General features: G+C 43.1%; 1 protein-coding gene across 4 annotated transcripts in view; it reads right to left on the bottom strand.

Annotated features, from left to right (window-relative positions):
* Nucleotides 1-3,915: 3,915 nt before the first annotated feature.
* LOC308311311 (uncharacterized protein) overlaps nt 3,916-19,876 on the bottom strand; it is a 48,793-nt gene continuing 32,832 nt past the window's right edge. The window contains exons 30-33 of one of the 4 annotated variants that reach the window (XM_080757982.1): nt 19,654-19,743; nt 17,352-17,720; nt 15,519-15,617; nt 3,916-5,035 (exon numbers count right to left, since the gene is read on the bottom strand). In XM_080757982.1, the coding sequence (XP_080614108.1) occupies nt 4,347-5,035; nt 15,519-15,617; nt 17,352-17,720; nt 19,654-19,743 (1,247 nt within the window). In that variant the 3' untranslated portion in view covers nt 3,916-4,346. Of the gene's footprint in view, nt 5,036-5,994; nt 8,050-9,230; nt 12,772-15,518; nt 15,618-17,351; nt 17,721-19,653; nt 19,744-19,876 lie in introns of those variants that run through there. The other 3 variants (XM_080757983.1, XM_080757984.1, XM_080757981.1) reach the window with 3 other exon arrangements.

Below are 19,876 nucleotides of genomic sequence, written 5' to 3'. Positions count from 1 at the left end.
GACAATGGCGTTTTTTCTCGCAGTCAGTTGATTCTTCATATCATAGCGGCCTGGATCATTTGTTCATTTTACAAAACACAGTTCTCATATGAGGCGATCTAAAATCCCCCTTTGGGGATTACAATGCAAATCAAAAGTACATGAACCCGTGGATTTGCGCACTACCGATATTGACCTCAGACTTGACCTGTGCTCTATTGTCGATGGGACGAATTGAAGTGGATATGAATGAGAATTTTTGTTGCAAGGGCCTCTAACCATTAGCCAGAAGGCAAGAGTAGTAGTAGTAGTAGTAGTAGTTGTTTCGCACAGCTTGACCTTCAGAGATCTGTCTACTTGTGCCGTCTTAATTCTGTGGGTCACAGTCAGAGGTGACAATTCAGATAACAAAAATAAAAGAAAAACTGCATTGCAGAACCAATACGAGGGACGGAGGGCAGTCCTTCGGATTCGGAATATGGGTGGAGGTATTATGACGTTGTTGTAGTAAAGGTGTCTTTGCAGTGGAATTAAAGGTATCCACACCGTACGATTGGTAGGCAGAGAGATATCCGATCGTCTGGCTGTGCAATACTATAGTGGTACTATAGTACATTTACTTGTTCGCATGTGCATTTTCCAATAGTATGATTTCCACAAAGCCCTTGCCGCATTTGACACACTTGAAAGGTTTTTTTGTCATTGTGAATTAACGTATGTCTTTTGAGGTATTTGCTTGCATTGAAGGCTCTGGGGCAGAGAGTGCAAACGTAAGGTTTTTCCCCAGTGTGAATCCTCATGTGAACCGTAAGGTAGCGCCTGGCAATGAAGCCCTTCCCACACAGCTTGCATTTGTATGGCCTTTCACCAGTGTGGGTTCTCATGTGCAGCATCAGCTCTCCGGATGTCAAAAACGCCTTGCCACAAGTAGTTATTTTCTCCCTTGTGCATGAGCATGTGTCTCCTACTACTACTAGAGTGCTTGAGAAACATCTTCCCACAGATGTTGCACGAGTAACACTGTTGGTTGTGTTCAGTGCTGGGCTCTCCGCTGATGTGCTTCTGTCTAATGTGTTTCAGAAGACCGTCTTCTAATTGGCTGTGAGAGAAGGAACACAGAGCGCACGTGTGCAGCCCGGCCGGTGGTGTGAGGTGAGCAACACCTGAAAGACATTACACGAAAAGAAAAATAAGACCTCTGGCATTTAGTGTTAATAATGGTACCAGAAGTGACAAAGGTTACATGAACTATGACGCATGCCTCACTAGTTTTAAACAACACAGTGGTAAATGCATTTTAACTGTAAAGGGAACATCTTCAAAAAAACTCTACATGTATCCGGATGTATGACATTGCAGTGAATATTTGTACGACAGAACGTAATATCTTCAAAGACCCTCCTCTAGTCACAGTCAATCATGGGGTCAGAGATAATTTTTGCCCCGAAGAATGAAAGCCTTGGTATCGAGGCTAGAGATCATGTGATAATAATTAGCTCCACATCACAACACGTGGGTGTTACCCCTGCTGTCCACAGAGTGGCGCCCTAAACACAGCTACCAATCACAGTCAGTCAGTCAGTCAGTCAGTCACACATACATACACACACACACACACAACACACACTACAGTCTGGTTGAGTAGACTATAGTCTGGTTGATCTGACTATAAACATGCTTTGACATAATTACACACTTCATGTCAAAATAAATGGTTTGACTTAAGAGAGACAGGAAAGAAAGAAAGCCCTGAAACATGACTTTCATAGAAGTACGAGCTTCTGGTTCATGCAGGTTCATGTTAAGTGTGAACCATTGATAACGCATAGTATAATTAATTACGGTATGTGTACCTTCATCATTCCCATCAACGTGTCCTCCATTGGGGTCCGCAGACTCGGCACAGGCGCTTCCATTCAGAATAATGTCCAGTTCTTCATAGAAGGGGCATGTGTCTTTGATGTCCGCGGCGGATTCCCCTGCGCTTCTTCTCACTTTATCGCGCGTAGAAACGTATTTTTTACGCAGTTTCTTGACCTTCCTGGTGCACTGCTGTGCGGTCCTAATGAAGCCCCTCGTTTTCATTTCACCCGAGACCTGGAGGAAAACCTTAGCGTTTCTATGAGTTTTAGCCAGTTGCCGTAAGATGCAATCTTCACTCCATAGTCCATACCTGTATAAGTGCAGCCGTTTCTTCGTCGGACCAAATGACTCGTCCGCTTGACGTGTTGGCTTTCTTCTTCTTGCCATCCATAACGCTCTTGTATGGTGTTTTTAGTACAAATACAATAATATGATATAATATGATTTTGGCTGCAGGCAGCAGCCAAAGTTTATTATTTTGAGCGTCCCAGGCCAGTCATTGGTCCCAGTATAGCATGTGATGATCTGTCGACGGCAAGCTCAAAGGCAAAAACAAAGAAGACAAAATAACTATTTTACAGAACTATTTTCAGCAGGCTACTCAGTCATTTTGATCTATTTTAGAGTAGTCTACTATTTATCTATTTTTATTTTTTTATTTTTTTAGCATTTTCTGGTAGCCTTATTATTTTCCAAATGTGTTTTATTTTTTAACAGTATACGGTAGCCTACCTCTATTTTGGAAAATACACTCTTATATTGTAGCCTACTTTGAAACTCCCTTATAATGTACTATTGAGTTTGACCTCAGAACAATTTTGATTAATACACTCAAATATACACTTTTAACCTTTACCTTGTACAATGCACAGTATTGTTTGGGGGATTATTATTATTATTATCACTAGTTAATTACCAACAGTTTTATGTTATAAATGTTGAGTGTGGGTCCCCAGCATTTAGAAACTGCCGGATGCTATTGCATTATGTTGGGCAATTTTCATAATTAGCTGGGGTACCATTAACAAGCAATTTAAGGCAACATTTTCAAAATGTCATCATGCTTTAAGCAGCAGCAATAATTATGTTTAGTGCTGCTGTGATTGGCATTCTGTCACAGTTTCATTTTCTGTCAACATGTCACCTACACACGTGCACGCACGCACGCACGCACGCACGCACGCACGCACACACACACACACACACACACACACACACACACACACACACACACACACACACACACACACACACACACACACACACACACACACACACACACACACACACACACACACACACACACACACACACACACACACACACACACACACACACACACACACACACACACACACACACACACACACACACACACACACACACACACAGCACCACTAAAAAAATCCAGAATGTACTGTACCAAAACGTATTAACAATATGTAAGTATACTGTATATATTTAAAGGACCACGTCACCACTTTTCAACCCATCTTCATATAATTGGTCCTCACTAATGTTGATGATAAAATGCCACAATTTATTTCTACTCAGTCTATCTCATAGGAGGGCTGTGGGCAGTTCATTAGGTGGATTTGTTTTTTTGAGTGGTGCAACCACTCCTATATACAGCTATGTGTGTGTGTGTGTGTGTGTGTGTCTGTGTCCAAGCATGAACATGTGTCCGAGCACGAAAATAACGTTCAACACCAAGTGTCACTGTTGCACAGCCTAACACACAGACACTGACACTGTTGCACATCACTGCCACCTTACCAGCAAGGTGGTAACTAGGTGCAATGTCCCATTTACAGCCCATACATCCAAACAGAAAGTCCTATCCGATTGTATTAAACGTCACTCACAAATATTGCAGCTGTACGAAAAGCTTGAAATATCCTCTATGTGCAGTGTTTGTTTCATAAAAATCCACTGTAGTCATGTCAAAGGATTGAGGAGCGACAATAGTGGGGGGCGTCCCGCCCCCCACTATTGTCGGGGGCCTATTATAGCTCTATGATAAGTTGATAACATGTCTATGGTAGATCTTTATGAAACAAACACTTTGCAGATAAGAGTATAATTCAAGCTTTTCGTACAGCTGCAATGTTGGTGAGTTTGACGTCGTTTAATACAATCAGATGGTGTTCAAGTCCGTTGCTCTCCCCTTGTCCCCCATATATGGGGACTAGGTTAGTGGAGGGTGTGTAGAGCCCAGGATCACATTAGATGATTGACACAGGGGTGAAAAAAGGGTTACAAAATCGTGGGATAATTTTTTTTTATTATAAAATAAAATAAAATAAAATACAATCAGATGGGACTTTTCGGTTTGGATGAATGGGCTGTCAAAGGGAAATTGCACCTACAGTAGTTACTACCTTGCTGGCAAGATGGCAGCGGTGTGCAGAAGGTCAATTGGTCGTAGGCCTACAGTGTCTGAATTATAATCGACAGAGAATGTTAATTTAGGTTTAGATTATTAGTAGCAGTAGTTTATACTACTACTTTTTACATATGCCACTCTTAATGTGCATTTTCCTTAGGTATCCTTGTGCAAAACCCTTGCCACATTTAGAACACTCAAAAGGCTTTTTGTTTCCAAAGTGAATGTACATGTGTAACTTGCGTGCATTACTGGTGGCGAAGGCTTTGGGACAGTGAATGCAACTGTAAGGTTTTTCCCCGGTGTGACTCCTCATGTGAACAGTAAGTGAGCTTGTGACAGTGAACCTCTTCCCACACAGCTTGCAAGGGTAAGGCTTTTCACCAGTGTGGAATCTTGTGTGCCGGTTTAGTTCTCCACTGTTCGCAAATACCTTCCCACACTCCGTGCACAAGTATTGCTTTTCACCCTCGTGCGTGAGCATGTGTCTCTTGTGAGTTGGCCGCTGGACCGACTTCTTCCCACAGATGTGGCACATGTAACACTGTTCGCGCGTGTGCGTGCGTTCGTGTGTCACCAGCGTGCTGGGGATGTTGAACCCACGCCCGCAGTATGTGCATTTGTAGGGCCGCTCGTCCGTGTGGGAGAGCATGTGCCTGGCCAGCGTGGATTTGCATGGGAAGCGCTTGTCGCAATGGTCGCAGGGGAAGGGCCGTGTGTGGGTTCCCATGTGACGTTTCAGGTCGGCAGTTCTAAGCCCACAGAAGCTGCACCTGCCGATTCGTCTCCCCCCGGCGGTAAAGTGTGCTGCAAGGAAAAAGGACTCAGATTAACTTGCTGTAGGAAATATGTTAGATCTCCTCTTGGTGCTAAGTCATGAACTGGCTTTTTTTGCAGCCTTTTATTTTCTTCTTGAAAACCATGTCGAACAGAGGCTGCTGGTACATCCGTGATGTAAAATGACTTGTGTCCGACTCCACAGCATGCACGCTGCGAGGCAGAGATAGGAAGTGTGAAGCTTGTTTATGGTACAGCATAGCCAATGTCTCATCTCACCTCAAATATTTTCAGATTTCCAACAACGTTCAAGAAGTAGTGAAAATTGCAGATATACAAGTTCACAACGTGGTGATAAAAGCGATGTGTGACCTTGTAGATCTGCTATTTTAACTAGTTTGGGTCCTGGGCAAACGTCGAAATTTCTCTTCAGGGTCTTGAGCTAAAAGATTTGCGAACCACTGATGTAAAGGCAACATGACTCTGCTAGCTGGGCTATGCGGCCGCATGAGACAGCTAGAGGCGGGATCAACACGAGACTGGTATTGTAGCTGTGCCACAGAGCAAATGTAAACACAACCTAACAGGACTACAACTCGAAATGATTATGGATATATCAGATTTTTCGCAATCTGGCAGAGTCAGGTTAATGTAAAGGACTCAACAAACCAAACCAAGCCCTGCAAGCTGGGATGGCGGGGTCCCTTTCGTAAATGCAAAGGAGGTGGTACTTGCAGTAAAAGGTGCATTTATATGGCGCATTTATCCAAGGGACTTCACATAGATTGTGCATTACATTCACCCAGACCACATGGTATAGTGCTGCATGTTTGCTCAAAATGCAGACGTGTGTGTGTGTGTGTGTGTGTGTGTGTGTGTGTGTTTTGATAGAAATGGGTATTTAGTGAAATATCTCCAGTTTTCCTTGGCATTCACAGCAGCACTAAACACAAATTGCCAGACGTGATCACAAATACTTTGCACCAACATGATTTTGCATGTTATTTATTTGCATCATTGTAATTGTAAGAAAAAATAAATAAATTGGAATACAAATCAAAATCCACAATGTATCAAAATATATTAGCTGCAAAATAATGTATTTGGCATATATATATATATATATATAACGTATACAAACTGTGGCAAATGTATGCTAATGGTAAAGGGAACATCTAAAAAAGAAAAAGATCACATAGTGATATTTGTCAGGTGAAAGAAGCACTGGTTTCTTTATTTAGTAACGAACTCTCCTCTCAACCGGCCGGTCAAAATCATAACATTACGTCACATATCAGTGGGTGTCTCTAAAGATTTCTGTTACCGGTTTCCTGGTCATATGACCCGAGTAACCAATACATGACAGCAGCGTGTGTGGCAGCCAATAAGGACTAGATCCAGTCGTCATTACATTTGACTAATTCATATGTCAGGTTTCACCTGACAAAAAAAGAAGAACGCAAACTAACCACAGCTACAAATTTCACACACCCAGACACTACGATTTTATCTCTATTTTAATTCAACTGTCCAGATGTGCACAAATGTGCAAGGTCCTGATCATTAGTCCTGCAACAATGAATTACCCTTTTGAATCTTACACCAACCCCTAAACACACAAAGAATTGGTGCACACTCCACAGATCCACAGACAGACAAACAGAGGCACCGAGTTAGGGGTTGCTCTGGTGCCAGAACACCCTTGGTAAATTCACGGCACCCTTGACGATGCAGACTAGTCCATTCACGTTAAACCGGTTTAGGTGGCGAGGGGACCTGGGAGCGCCCCCCAGCCGTGTTGTAAAGGTTTCCGTTTCAGCAACTTTGGCCGTGACCATAGATCGGCGCACCTTCAGACAGTTGCAGACAAAATTGGTTTTGAAGGTCTGAAGATACCGTTGGTCGGTCAATTGGTGGTTGCACATATTATGCTCAGCACAGAGATGTTGTTAATGTATGGGTAGATTATCAGTAGCAGCACTAGTATTATACTACTAGTACTTTTTACTAGGGATGCACCGAAAGGGAAATTCTTGGCCGAAACCGAATATAGTAAACAGTTGGCCGAAAACCGAATATCCGAATAGGATTAATATTATATATATTTTTTCCTACCATTGCTGTCATGGCCGTACCTTAAAGCTACCTGATTTATGGCAAAATAAATGGTTATGGCAAAATGTAACTTAAATAATAATCACTATTATGAGTCCATAAAACATTTATTCAGCTCTTTTGAATGCATTAATTGCATACACTATTCGGTGATATATTTTCTGCCTATTGGGGCTGAAACCGAATAGGCCGAAAATGCATTTTCTGCCGAATATTTTCTGCGGCCGAATATTCGGTGCATCACTACTTTTTACATTTGCCACTCTTAATGTGCTTTTTCCATAGGTGTCCTTGTACAAAACCCTTGCCACATTTAGAACACTCAAAAGGCTTTTTGTCGAAGTGAATGTACATGTGTAACTTGCGTGCATTACTGGTGGAGAAGGCTTTGGGACAGTGAATGCAACTGTAAGGTTTTTCCCCGGTGTGAGTCCTCATGTGAATAGTAAGTGAGTATACGGCAGCTAACCTCTTCCCACACAGCTTGCATGTGTACGGCCGTTCACCAGTGTGGCATATTCTGTGCCGGTTTAGTTCTCCACTGTTCGCAAATAGCTTCCCACACTCCGTGCACAAGTATTGCTTTTCACCCTCGTGCGTGAGCATGTGTCTCTTGTGAGACACATGCTGGACCGACTTCTTCCCACAGATGTGGCACGTGTAACACTGTTCGCGCGTGTGCGTGCGTTCGTGTGTCATCAGCGTGCCTGGGTGGTAGAACCCACGCCCGCAGTATGTGCATATGTAGGGCCGCTCTCCCGTGTGAGAGCGCATGTGCTGGACCAGCGTGGACTTGGTTGGGAAGCGCTTGTCGCAATGGTCGCAGGGGAAGGGCCGTGTGTGGGTTCCCATGTGAGTCCTCAGGTGGGTAGTTCTAAGCCCACAGAAGCTGCACCTGCGGATTCGTCTCCCACCGGCGGTAAAGTGTGCTGCAAGGAAAAAGGACTCAGATTAACTTGCTGTAGGAAATATGTTAGATCTCCTCTTGGTGCCAAGTCATGAACTGGCTTTTTTGCAGCCTTTTATTTTCTTCTTGAAAACCATGTCGAACAGAGGCTGCTGGTACATCCGTGATGTAAAATGACTTGTGTCCGACTCCACAGCATGCACGCTGCGAGGCAGAGATAGGAAGTGTGAAGCTTGTTTATGGTACAGCATAGCCAATGTCTCATCTCACCTCAAATATTTTCAGATTTCCATAAATAAAAACAACGTTCAAGAAGTAGTGAAAATTGCAGATCTACAAGTTCGCAACGTGGCGAAAAAAGCGATGTGTGACCTTGTAGATCTGCTATTTTAACTAGTTTGGGTCCTGGGCAAACGTAGAAATTTCTCTTCGGGGTCTTGAGCTAAAAGATTTGGGAACCACTGATGTAAAGGCAACATGACTCCGCTAGCTGGGCGGAGTCAGATGCACTACGATCAAATGCTGATCGGAGAGATATGCGGCCGCATGAGACCGCTAGAGGCGGGATCAACGCGAGACTGGTATTGTAGCTGTGCCACAGAGCAAATGTAAACACAACCTAACAGGACTACAACTCGAAATTATTATGGATATATCAGATTTTTGTCCTGCTGCTTCCGGTTCGTTTCTGCTTGAGAGAGACCAGATTGAGGTAGGAGGAAACTTGTGAACTCAATACTGCCACAATCTGGCAGAGTCAGGTTAATGTAAGGACTCAACAAACCAAACCAAGCCCTGCAAGCTGGGATGGCGGGGTCCCTTTCGTAAATGCAAAGGAGGTGGTACTTGCAGTAAAAGGTGCATTTATATGGCTCATTTATCCAAGGCACTTCACATAGATTGTGCATTACATTCACCCAGACCACATGGTATAGTGATGCATGTTTGCTCAAAATGCAGACGTGTGTGTATGTGTGTGTGTGTGTGTGTGTGTGTGTTTTGATAGAAATGGGTATTTAGTGAAATATCTCCAGTTTTCCTTGGCATTCACAGCAGCACTAAACACAAATTGCCAGACGTGATCACAAATACTTTGCACCAACATTATTTCGCATGTTATTTATTTGCATCATTGTAATTGTAAGAAAAAATAAATAAATTGGAATACAAATCAAAATCCACAATGTATCAAAATATATTAGCTGCAAAATAATGTATTTGGCATATATATATATATATATATATATATAACGTATACAAACTGTGGCAAATGTATACTAATGGTAAAGGGAACATCTAAAAAAGAAAAAGATCATAGTGATATTTGTCAGGTGAAAGAAGCACTGGTTTCTTTATTTAGTAACGAACTCTCCTCTCAACCGGCCGGTCAAAATCATAACATTACGTCACATATCAGTGGGTGTCTCTAAAGATTTCTGTTACCGGTTTCCTGGTCATATGACCCGAGTAACCAATACATGTCAGCAGTGTGTGTGGCAGCCAATAAGGACTAGATCCAGTCGTCATTACATTTGACTAATACATGCCAGGTTTCACCTGACAAAAAAAGAAGAAAGCAAACTAACCACAGCTACAAGTTTCACACACCCAGACACTACGATTTTATCTCTATTTTAATTCAACTGTCCAGATGTGCACAAATGTGCAAGTTCCTGATAATTAGTCCTGCAACAATGAATTACCCTTTTGAATCTTACACCAACCCCTAAACACACAAAGAATTGGTGCACACTCCACAGATCCACAGACAGACAAACAGAGGCACCGAGTTAGGGGTTGCTCTGGTGCCAGAACACCCTTGGTAAATTCACGGCACCCTTGACGATGCAGACTAGTCCATTCACGTTAAACCGGTTTAGGTGGGCGAGGGGACCTGGGAGCGCCCCCAGGCGTGTTGTAAAGGTTTCCGTTTCAGCAACTTTGGCCGTGAGTCGTGACCATAGATCGGCGCACCTTCAGACAGTTGCAGACAAAATTGGTTTTGAAGGTCTGAAGATACCGTTGGTCGGTCAATTGGTGGTTGCACATATTATGCTCAGCACAGAGATGTTGTTAATGTATGGGTAGATTATCAGTAGCAGCATTAGTATTATACTACTAGTACTTTTTACTAGGGATGCACCGAAAGGGAAATTCTTGGCCGAAACCGAATATAGTAAACAGTTGGCCGAAAACCGAATATCCGAATAGGATTAATATTATATATCTTTTTTCCTACCATTTTTCCTACCTTAAAGCTACCTGATTTATGGCAAAAGAAATGGTTATGGCAAAATGTGACTTAAATAATAATCACTATTATGGGTCCATAAAACATTTATTCAGCTCTTTTGAATGCATTAATTGCATACACTATTCGGTGATATATTTTCTGCCTATTGGGGCTGAAACCGAATAGGCCGAAAATGCATTTCCAACCGAATATTTTCTGCGGCCGAATATTCGGTGCATCACTACTTTTTACATTTGCCACTCTTAATGTGCTTTTTCCTTAGGTATCCTTGTGCAAAACCCTTGCCACATTTAGAACACTCAAAAGGCTTTTTGTCGAAGTGAATGTACATGTGTAACTTGCGTGCATTACTGGTGGAGAAGGCTTTGGGACAGTGAATGCAACTGTAAGGTTTTTCCCCGGTGTGAGTCCTCATGTGAATAGTAAGTGAGCCTACGGCAGTGAACCTCTTCCCACACAGCTTGCATGTGTACGGCCGTTCACCAGTATGGAATATTGTGTGCCGGTTTAGTTCTCCACTGTTCGCAAATAGCTTCCCACACTCCGTGCACAAGTATTGCTTTTCACCCTCGTGCGTGAGCATGTGTCTCTTGTGAGTTGGCCGCTGGACCGACTTCTTCCCACAGATGTGGCACGTGTAACACTGTTCGCGCGTGTGCGTGCGTACGTGTGTCACCAGCGTGCCTGGGTGGTTGAATCCACGGCCGCAGTATGTGCATTTGTGGGGCCGCTCGCCCGTGTGAGAGAGCATGTGCTGGACCAGCGTGGGTTTGGTTGGGAAGCGCTTGTCGCAATGGTCGCAGGGGAAGGGCCGTGTGTGGGTTCCCATGTGACGCATCAGGTCGCCAGTTCTAATCCCACAGAAGCTGCACCTGCGGATTCGTTTCCTCCCGGCAGTAACTGCAAGGAAAAAGGACTCAGATTAACTTGCTGTAGGAAATATGTTAGATCTCCTCTTGGTGCTAAGTCATGAACTGGTTTTTTGCAGCCTTTTCTTTTCTTCTTGAAAACCATGTCGAACAGAGGCTGCTGGTGTCGCAGCCATCCGGGATGTAAAACCACTTGTGTCCGACTCCACAGCATGCACGCTGCGAGGCAGAGATAGGAAATGCGAAGCTTGTTTATGGTACAGCATAGCCAATGTCTCATCTCACCTCAAATATTTTCAGATTTCCATAAATAAAAGCGTTCAAGAAGTAGTGAAAATTGCAGATCTACAAGTTCGCAACATGGCGATAAAAGCGATGTGTGACCTTGTAGATCTGCTATTTTAACTAGTTTGGGTCCTGGGCAAACGTCGAAATTTCTCTTCGGGGTCTTGAGCTAAAAGATTTGGGAACCACTGATGTAAAGGCAACATGACTCCGCTAGCTGGGCGGAGTCAGATGCACTACGATCAAATGCGAGACTGGTATTGCAGCTGTGCCACAATGTATCAAAATAAATTAGCTGCAAAATAATTTATTTGGCATATAACGTACTGTATACAAACTGTGGCAAATGTATGCCAATTGTAAAGGGAACATCTAAAAAAAAAAAAAGAGATCACATAGTGATATTTGTCAGGTGAAAGAAGCACTGGTTTCTTCATTTAGTAACGAACTCTCCTCTCAAGTCTCAACCGGCCGGTCAAAATCATAACATTACGCCCCTTCAGACAGTTGCAGACAAAATTGGTTTTGAAGTTCTGAAGATACCGTTGGTCGGTCAATTGGTGGTTGCACACATTATGATCAGCACAGAGATTGTATTAATGTATGGGTAGATTATCAGTAGCAGCATTAGTAGTATTATACTACTAGTACTTTTTACATTTGCCACTCTTAATGTGCTTTTTCCTTAGGTGATCTTGTACAAAACCCTTGCCACATTTAGAACACTCAAAAGGCTTTTTGTTTCCAAAGTGAATGTACATGTGTTTCTTGCGTCCATGACTGGTGGCGAAGGCTTTGGGACAGTGAATGCAACTGTAAGGTTTTTCCCCGGTGTGACTCCTCATGTGAACAGTAAGTGAGCTTGTGACAGTGAACCTCTTCCCACACAGCTTGCAAGGGTAAGGCTTTTCACCAGTGTGGGTTAGGGTGTGCCGGTTTAGTTCTCCCCTGACCGCAAATACCTTCCCACACTCCGTGCACAAGTATTGCTTTTCACCCTCGTGCGTGAGCATGTGTCTCTTGTGACTGTGATTCTGGACCGACTTCTTCCCACAGATGTGGCACGTGTAACACTGTTCGTGCGTGTGTGTGCGTTCGTGTGACACCAGCGTGGTTGGGTGGTTGAACCCACGCCCGCAGTATGTGCATTGGTAGGGCCGCTCGTCCGTGTGGGAGAGCATGTGCAAGGCCAGGTTGGATTTGGTTGGGAAGCGCTTGTCGCAATGGTCGCAGGGGAAGGGCCGTGTGTGGGTTCCCATGTGACGTTTCACGTCGGCAGTTCTAAGCCCACAGAAGCTGCACCTGCCGATTCGTCTCCCGCCGGCGGTAAAGTGTGCTGCAAGGAAAAAGGACTCAGATTAACTTGCTGTAGGAAATACGTTAGATCTCCTCTTGGTGCTAAGTCATGAACTGGCTTTTTTGGCAGCCTTTTTTTTCTTCTTGAAAATCCATGTCAAACAGAGGCTGCTAGTGTCGCAGCCATCCGGGATGTAAAACCACTTGTGTCCGACTCCACAGCATGCACGCTGCGAGGCAGAGATAGGAAGTGCGAAGCATGTTTATGGTACTGCATAGCCTCCGTCTCATCTCACCTCAAATATTTTCAGATTTTCATTAAAAAAAAAACAACGTTAAAGAAGTAGTATAGTGAAAATAGCAGATCTACAAGTTTGCAACGTGGCGATAAAAGTGATGCGTTGTGACCTTGTAGATCTGCTATTTTAACTAGTTCTGGTCCTGGGGCAAAGGTCGAAATTTCTCTTCGGGCTCTTGAGCTAAAAGATTCGGGAACCACTGGTAAAGGTAACCTGACTCCGCCAGCTGGTGGCAGCAGTGAGCGATATGCGCTGTATGCGGCCGCTAGAGGTGGGATCAATGCGAGACTGGTATTGTAGCTGTGCCACAGCGCAAATGTAAACACAACCTAACAGGACTACAACTCAAAATGATTATGGTTCAGGTTCATCGTTTCTGTTTGAGAGGGACCAGATTGAGGTAGGAGGAAACTTGTGTAAAACATGTAAAGCGTCTTTGGGTATTAGAAAAACGCTATATACAAGTCCCAGATATTATTAGTGTGGTTGCCCTAACAGGGCAACCAGACTATTGTTATTGTAAATGAGCGATACTTTGCCGCACTACTCCTCCCTCAGTTTTTGCCGCACGCACTGGAGTCAAATCGACCGGCTTCATCGGAAATCGTGTGCTTGCTCATTGCTAAGAGATCCGTTGTATAGTTTAATTAGTTCTCCATAGACTTATAATGGAAGATCGAAGATTAATTAAGGCTCCAATTTTTTTTTCCTTTGGAGACCATAAGACTTGGGGGTAGGTTCATAATAATTATTATAATTAGAATTTATTGAAAAGGAATTACATCAGTCGGCCTCATGATGGCGGGGTCCCTTTCGTAAATGCAAAGGAGGTGGTACTTGCAGTAAAACGTGCATTTATCTAAGGCGCTTTACATAGATTGTGCATTACATTCACCCAGACCCCATGGTATAGTGCTGCACGTTTGCTCAAAATGCAGACGTGTGTGTGTGGTAAATGCATGCTAATGGTAAAGGTAATATAAGCCAAGAGCTAAGGCATGCGCATGATCTCATCTAGGGCTGGGAACCGGGATCCGGAACCAGAGGAACCAGAACATTGAAGACACAGAATCGGTTCCATCACATTTGGAACCATTTCCGGAATCGGGTTCATCACACTGTCAGAGATGGGATGTGGAGTTGTGGACTTCACGTGGACTTCCTGTGCCGCCTTATCCCTAAACCTTTTTGCTATTTTTTTTACTATTTTGAAAAACATTAAAAAATTGTTCAACTACAACTATAGCCGAATGGCCTGGGGATAAAAAACATATCATACCCGGAAGTTATGCAGGAAAGCCTACTAAGTGGCAAAAAACTACTTTCTGGCCTTGACAGCCCATAGATCCAAACAGAAAATCTGATTGCATTAAACAACCTTAAATAACATTAAACTCACTTTGCCACTCACTTTATGTATGCGCATAGTCATACCCTCTTGATTTGAACTATTTTAAAATGTTTTTCTAATACATTTAGCCATAAGGGGTAGGACGGCGTGCAAGATCAATGTCTTCTATAAAATGACAATACCAGTGGTTCCAGACCTGTAAGGGTCTATTTGGATTTGGAACCCCAAATCCAGCTGTCGTTGAGCTGCAGCGAACGGAAATAAAAGCCAGGGTACTGAGGCTAATGTCCACAACGATTGATCCCCCAAACGTTGATAATTACAGTTCCTTTCAATGGGTGTCAGTGCAAAAAAGGCGACTCAAACGACATGCCATTCCTTTGTAATTCCTCAGAAAATCCCATAATGGCCGACCAGGAATTGCTCTATCCAGGAGAGGCAGTGGGCACGGGCACATACGTACATACGATTCAAGTTGAGCGACCAAAACGCTACGCCCAGGCAGCATTTCAGCCATTCCTTTGATATCTTCTGGCCTTTGAGCAGCTGGTGGGCTGTGCCCTCAAAGACATTTTCCGGTTTTCCAGACGTGTAGTAGATGCATCTATCCCATTGGTTATTGCCTATCACTGCCGGGTGATAGTTCACCAAAGCTGGACCTGATGCATCATTCTTCACGCTAGTGAGCTGCTTCAACTTGCTGTGTGTGGACCTTCTTTCCGTTTATCCCCCTTTAAAAAAAAAAAATCGGGAGAAAATTCTAAAGGATCCCAACTAGTCATGGGTCGCGACTCGTTCGTTCAAAAGAACTGGTTCTTTTCTGTGACCATGAAGGAACTAGTTCAATTCCTGAAACGGAAATGTTACCCTGTGCAAATTAGAAAATCGACAGTGCTGTGTTTCGGATGCACACAGCTGCATGCGTACAGTAGCTTATGCGCTCATAAGTGCATCATGGAGTTTCACGCTCTGTTGTCTCGTTAGTATGGAAATCACTTTGAGTAGCTCTTCTCAGAACACCCACCCCACCCCCCCACCCCCACCCCCCCACCCCCACCCCCCACACACACACACACACACACACACAAATTACACAGATGACGTTGCATTATAAAATGGCGATTATGGCCTACATACATTCTTCTTCACCAGCTGTAGCAGGAGATGATGTTTCTGGTTGGGTCGTCACTGCAGCTGGGTCAGGCTCAGCTTGAGTAGAAGGACACCGAGCACCATCTGAAAATATGTTCCAGGGACCCCCCAGAAGCAAAGATTTGAGTTAACAATGTTCGCTCTGAATATATTCAAAGACTTGAGCCACATTTTCTACAAGCTCGTAGCTTGTAGATCTACTATTTTTCAATAGCTAAAGTATATCATAATGCTAAAAACACCAAAATGGCTTAAAACCAATAACATCAATACACAAACAGGCTATAAATCGATGGATCCATGACCTCCTGACAGGCAGACCACAGGCGGTAAACACCAGAAGACATACTTCATCAACCATGACCCTCAACGCAGGTGCACCACAAGGCTGCGTACTGAGTCCACTACTGTACTCTCATGTACACACATGACCGCATAGCCACTCAATCATCCAATTCCATAGTTAGGTTTGCGGATGGCACGGCTGTGATTGGCCCGATTACAGAGTGAAATGAGTCCCCCCTACCTGGAGGAGGTGGAGAGACTGACTCCTCCTGAACACCAGCAAGACAAAAGGAGAAGCTGGTGAATTCCAGGGTAAAGGGCAACAAGAACTCCCCTTAACGTCAGTGGGACCATGGTGGAAAGGGCTAACCCGTTTTAAATATCTAGGTGTCCACTTGACTGAAGACCTGTCATGGTTCACTCAGACGAACGCTCTGGTGAAGAAGTCACGGCAGAGGCTGTACCATTTCAGACGCCCGAGATCATTCGGGAGTGTCTCCTCTTGGCACTACATAAACGTCTAAACCTACACCATAGAGAGCGTCCCGTCAGGAGTCATCACAGCTTGGTATGGGAACTGTACGGTGCTTGGTATGGGAACTGTACGGTGCTTGGTATGGGAACTGTACAGTGCTTGTTATGGGAACTGTACGGTGCGAGACCAGCAGGCCCTGCAGAGGGTAGTCAGGACGGCGGGGCGGATCACAGGATCTACACCAAGCACGCAGGACAATGACCAAGCGAATCATGGAGGACAGTACCCACCCTGCTCACGGGCTGTTTGAGCTGCTGACGTTCAGGGAAAGATACAGGATACACACAAGGCTGTCCTGGAAAGACTTAGAAAACGTTTTTTTATCCCCAGGCCATTCGGCCATTTTATTATTATTAGGATTGGAAATGTAGATGGGTATTCCTAAGTGATTGGTTGATTTTTATTTTTAGGTTGGTCTTGTTTTATTGTTAACCATCTGTGGGGCTTCATTGCATTTTAGAAATACTATGTTTTTAATCCGTATTTGACGAATAAAGATTGATTGGTTGATTGACATTTTTAAATCTACAGCAGGATAAAAAAGTTAAAAATCTTTTTCCATTGCATTACGGTTCCCCCCTAGGTTTATTTAATCCATTGTTATGTCCACCAACATAAGGACGATTCTGCAAATGCCTTGACAGTTTTCTGAAAAACACATTTCTATGTAAGTGGTGCTCAAACATTTTCATGTCAAGGACACACAGAATTATATGTATGTGTAGGGCGACCCCCATCTGAAAATATGTTGTTCCAGGGACCTCCCAGAAGCAAACATATGAGTTAAAACGTTTGCTGTGAAAGAATATATATATTCAAAGATTTGCGGCAAAATAGCAGACCTACAAGCTCATAGCGCGGCATTCGGTGCAGCTTGTAGATCTGCTATTTTTCAATAGCTAAAGTTTATAATAATGGTCAAAACACCAAAAGGGGTTCCCGCCCGAAATGGGTTAAACATTGTGTTTATTGGTGCAGATATGCAGGACATTTCTGACCTGTTGTGACTTCGTCTTCCTCAGTCCTGCGTGGCAACGGCTTCCTGACTACGTGATCAAGGTATGGTTCCAACCAATTCAGGTTTCGGATCATTGCTCGATCACTAGGACTCTGCATCACCGGAGCTTTGCTGTGGGCTGACCGGAAACGGACGCGTATCTTCCTCCATCTTTTCCTACACAGTGTCGCACTTAATTTTAAAGTGCTGGCGATCTCATCCCAGCTGTCCCGGATTATTTTGTGGTGCAGTGGCTCCTCATTATACAGAGGCGCTGAACCGTCATACAGATGTGGACAGTTCCTGATCAACTCGCATCCTGGCCAACTCCCATCTTCAAATGGGTGTGAATTGGGTTTTTTCTTGAAAACTGCAAATGATAAAGTTGGACACCGCAAATGTGTTATTAAAAGTGTTTTAAGACGAAAAAAATGTTTGTCTACTACCTTTTTTCACTGACGAAAACTAAATGGAAACTACATGCTAAGCTATGATCATGATGACAAAAAACTCTGACTAAATATATTGACAATTTCGTCAACAAATAAAAACTAGACTAAAATGGGACAAGAGATCCACTATAGGTTATTTTATACTTGGTCGAATGCTGAAAAAAGCAGATCTACAAGCTCACAACGCGTCACGCTGCGACGCGTTGTGAGCTTGTAGATCGGCAATTTTTAGCAAGTGTAAAATGAGACATTACGACGGCATCAAGGCCCGCCAAAATACATTTTAGTATTACTAAATAAACTATAGATTTAGTCGACTAAAATTGTATGATATTTAGTTGACTAAACACTAAAACATTCCAGGCGACTAAAATGTGACTAAAACAAAGTGAAAACTATTCAGAAGACTATAGACTAAAACCAAATTTTGCTGCCAAAAACAACACTGCAGGGGGGGGGAACATTTTCGATGACGTCCCACTGTTACGCAACATCGAGTATTGCTCCTAGGCTGTGGAGCGATGCGGTCGGTTTTCATATCAATAAACTTGGATAAAACAATACGGACGGTGAACTTCGTTCTGGGCGATTATGGTGTTAATCAGACCATGAAAGAAATTTCGGCAGATATCTTAGTTTCAACATTGAGCATTCAACATTGATCAAACTGGGAATATTGTTTTTACCATGTGTGGCGTTTACGTCAGTGGAGCAGTTTTGCTGTGAGACTTTGTGGATGGATTAGATTAATCTAGGGTTTCACAAACCATTAAAAGCAACTTATAAGCAACTGAGAATTGTGAAAATGCTACATAAATTGCATGTATCATTATTATATATATTAAAAGAATAGAGCACCGGAGTCTGACGACAATATCGGAAGAGGGCGCAAATCCACAGGTTCATTTTTTATTTGAATTGTAATCCCCAAAAGCGGGATCATAAGAACTCATAAGAACTGTGTTTGAAAAAATAAACAAATCATCCAGGCTGTTACGCTCATATGGATATGAAGAATCAACTGACTGAGAGAAAAGGGTTTCAGATCATGTAAAAGCATATTGCACAAACTGCATAGCTGTTGGGTTTCTCTTATCACAGTGAGGGGCGCTAGCCTCTCCTATGTACAGCTTTAAACATTAAAGACAAAAGTGTGTAAACACAAACATTGAAGACAAAAGTGTGTAAAAACAAACATTGAAGACAAAAGTGTGTAAAGACAAAAGTTTGTAAAGTGAAGACACAGATTGTGATTGGCCAGAATGAGATGATGTATGATGACGTATGATAAGAGCGAACCCCCCACTTCACACAGGTGTGATTATTTTTACAGGCTGTACAGCTGTACAAACAAGGGGTCTCTTTTCTACAAATACATTTACACATAGTACCTGAAAATGTACATATAGTACCTGGTCACATATGGATTTTTTTTAATTGACGTTTTCAGGCCTCAAACAAGTTGAGAAGCACAAGTTAAACTATTAATCTGATGTCAGTGGTTTACACGTGGAGCAGTTCTGCTATGCTTTGAGGAGATGACACGGTGGATGGATTAGATTAATCTAAAACATGCAGTTCTTAGGGTTTCACAAACCATTAAAAGCGACTTTGAGAATTCTGAAAAGTGCTATAAATTGCATGTATCATGATTATATATACCGTAATCATGTTACATGCAATTTATAGCACTTTTCAAATGACGTATACATATAAATAATACATCATCATATATCACCTCACCTTCGTCTTCAATGTTGCGCAATGTTTGCGTTTAAACAAACACTAAAAGCTGGACATAGAAAAACCTCAAAAAAGGTAAACTAAATAAACGTGCACATTGTCCCTCACCAGCAGTAGCAACTTCAGAATGCGAAGGTTCCGTTTGGCTCATCAATGCAGCCAGTGCAGCTGCAAGCTCAGGCGCTTGAGTAGAAGAACCTATAAGCAGACATAACAGTCAATAAGATACATTAAATAATAACTGTTGCCGTTGCAGGAATACATATTCCTAAACTAGAAAAAAGCGTGTCCCCTCGGGGCACAGGTCTCCACACCAGGCCAGGTCAGGTTG

The sequence above is a fragment of the Protomyctophum bolini genome, assembly GCF_963924005.1.
Source record: "Protomyctophum bolini genome assembly, chromosome: 23".
NCBI lineage: Eukaryota > Metazoa > Chordata > Actinopteri > Myctophiformes > Myctophidae > Protomyctophum > Protomyctophum bolini.
This window is presented reverse-complemented; position numbering and strand designations above follow the sequence as displayed.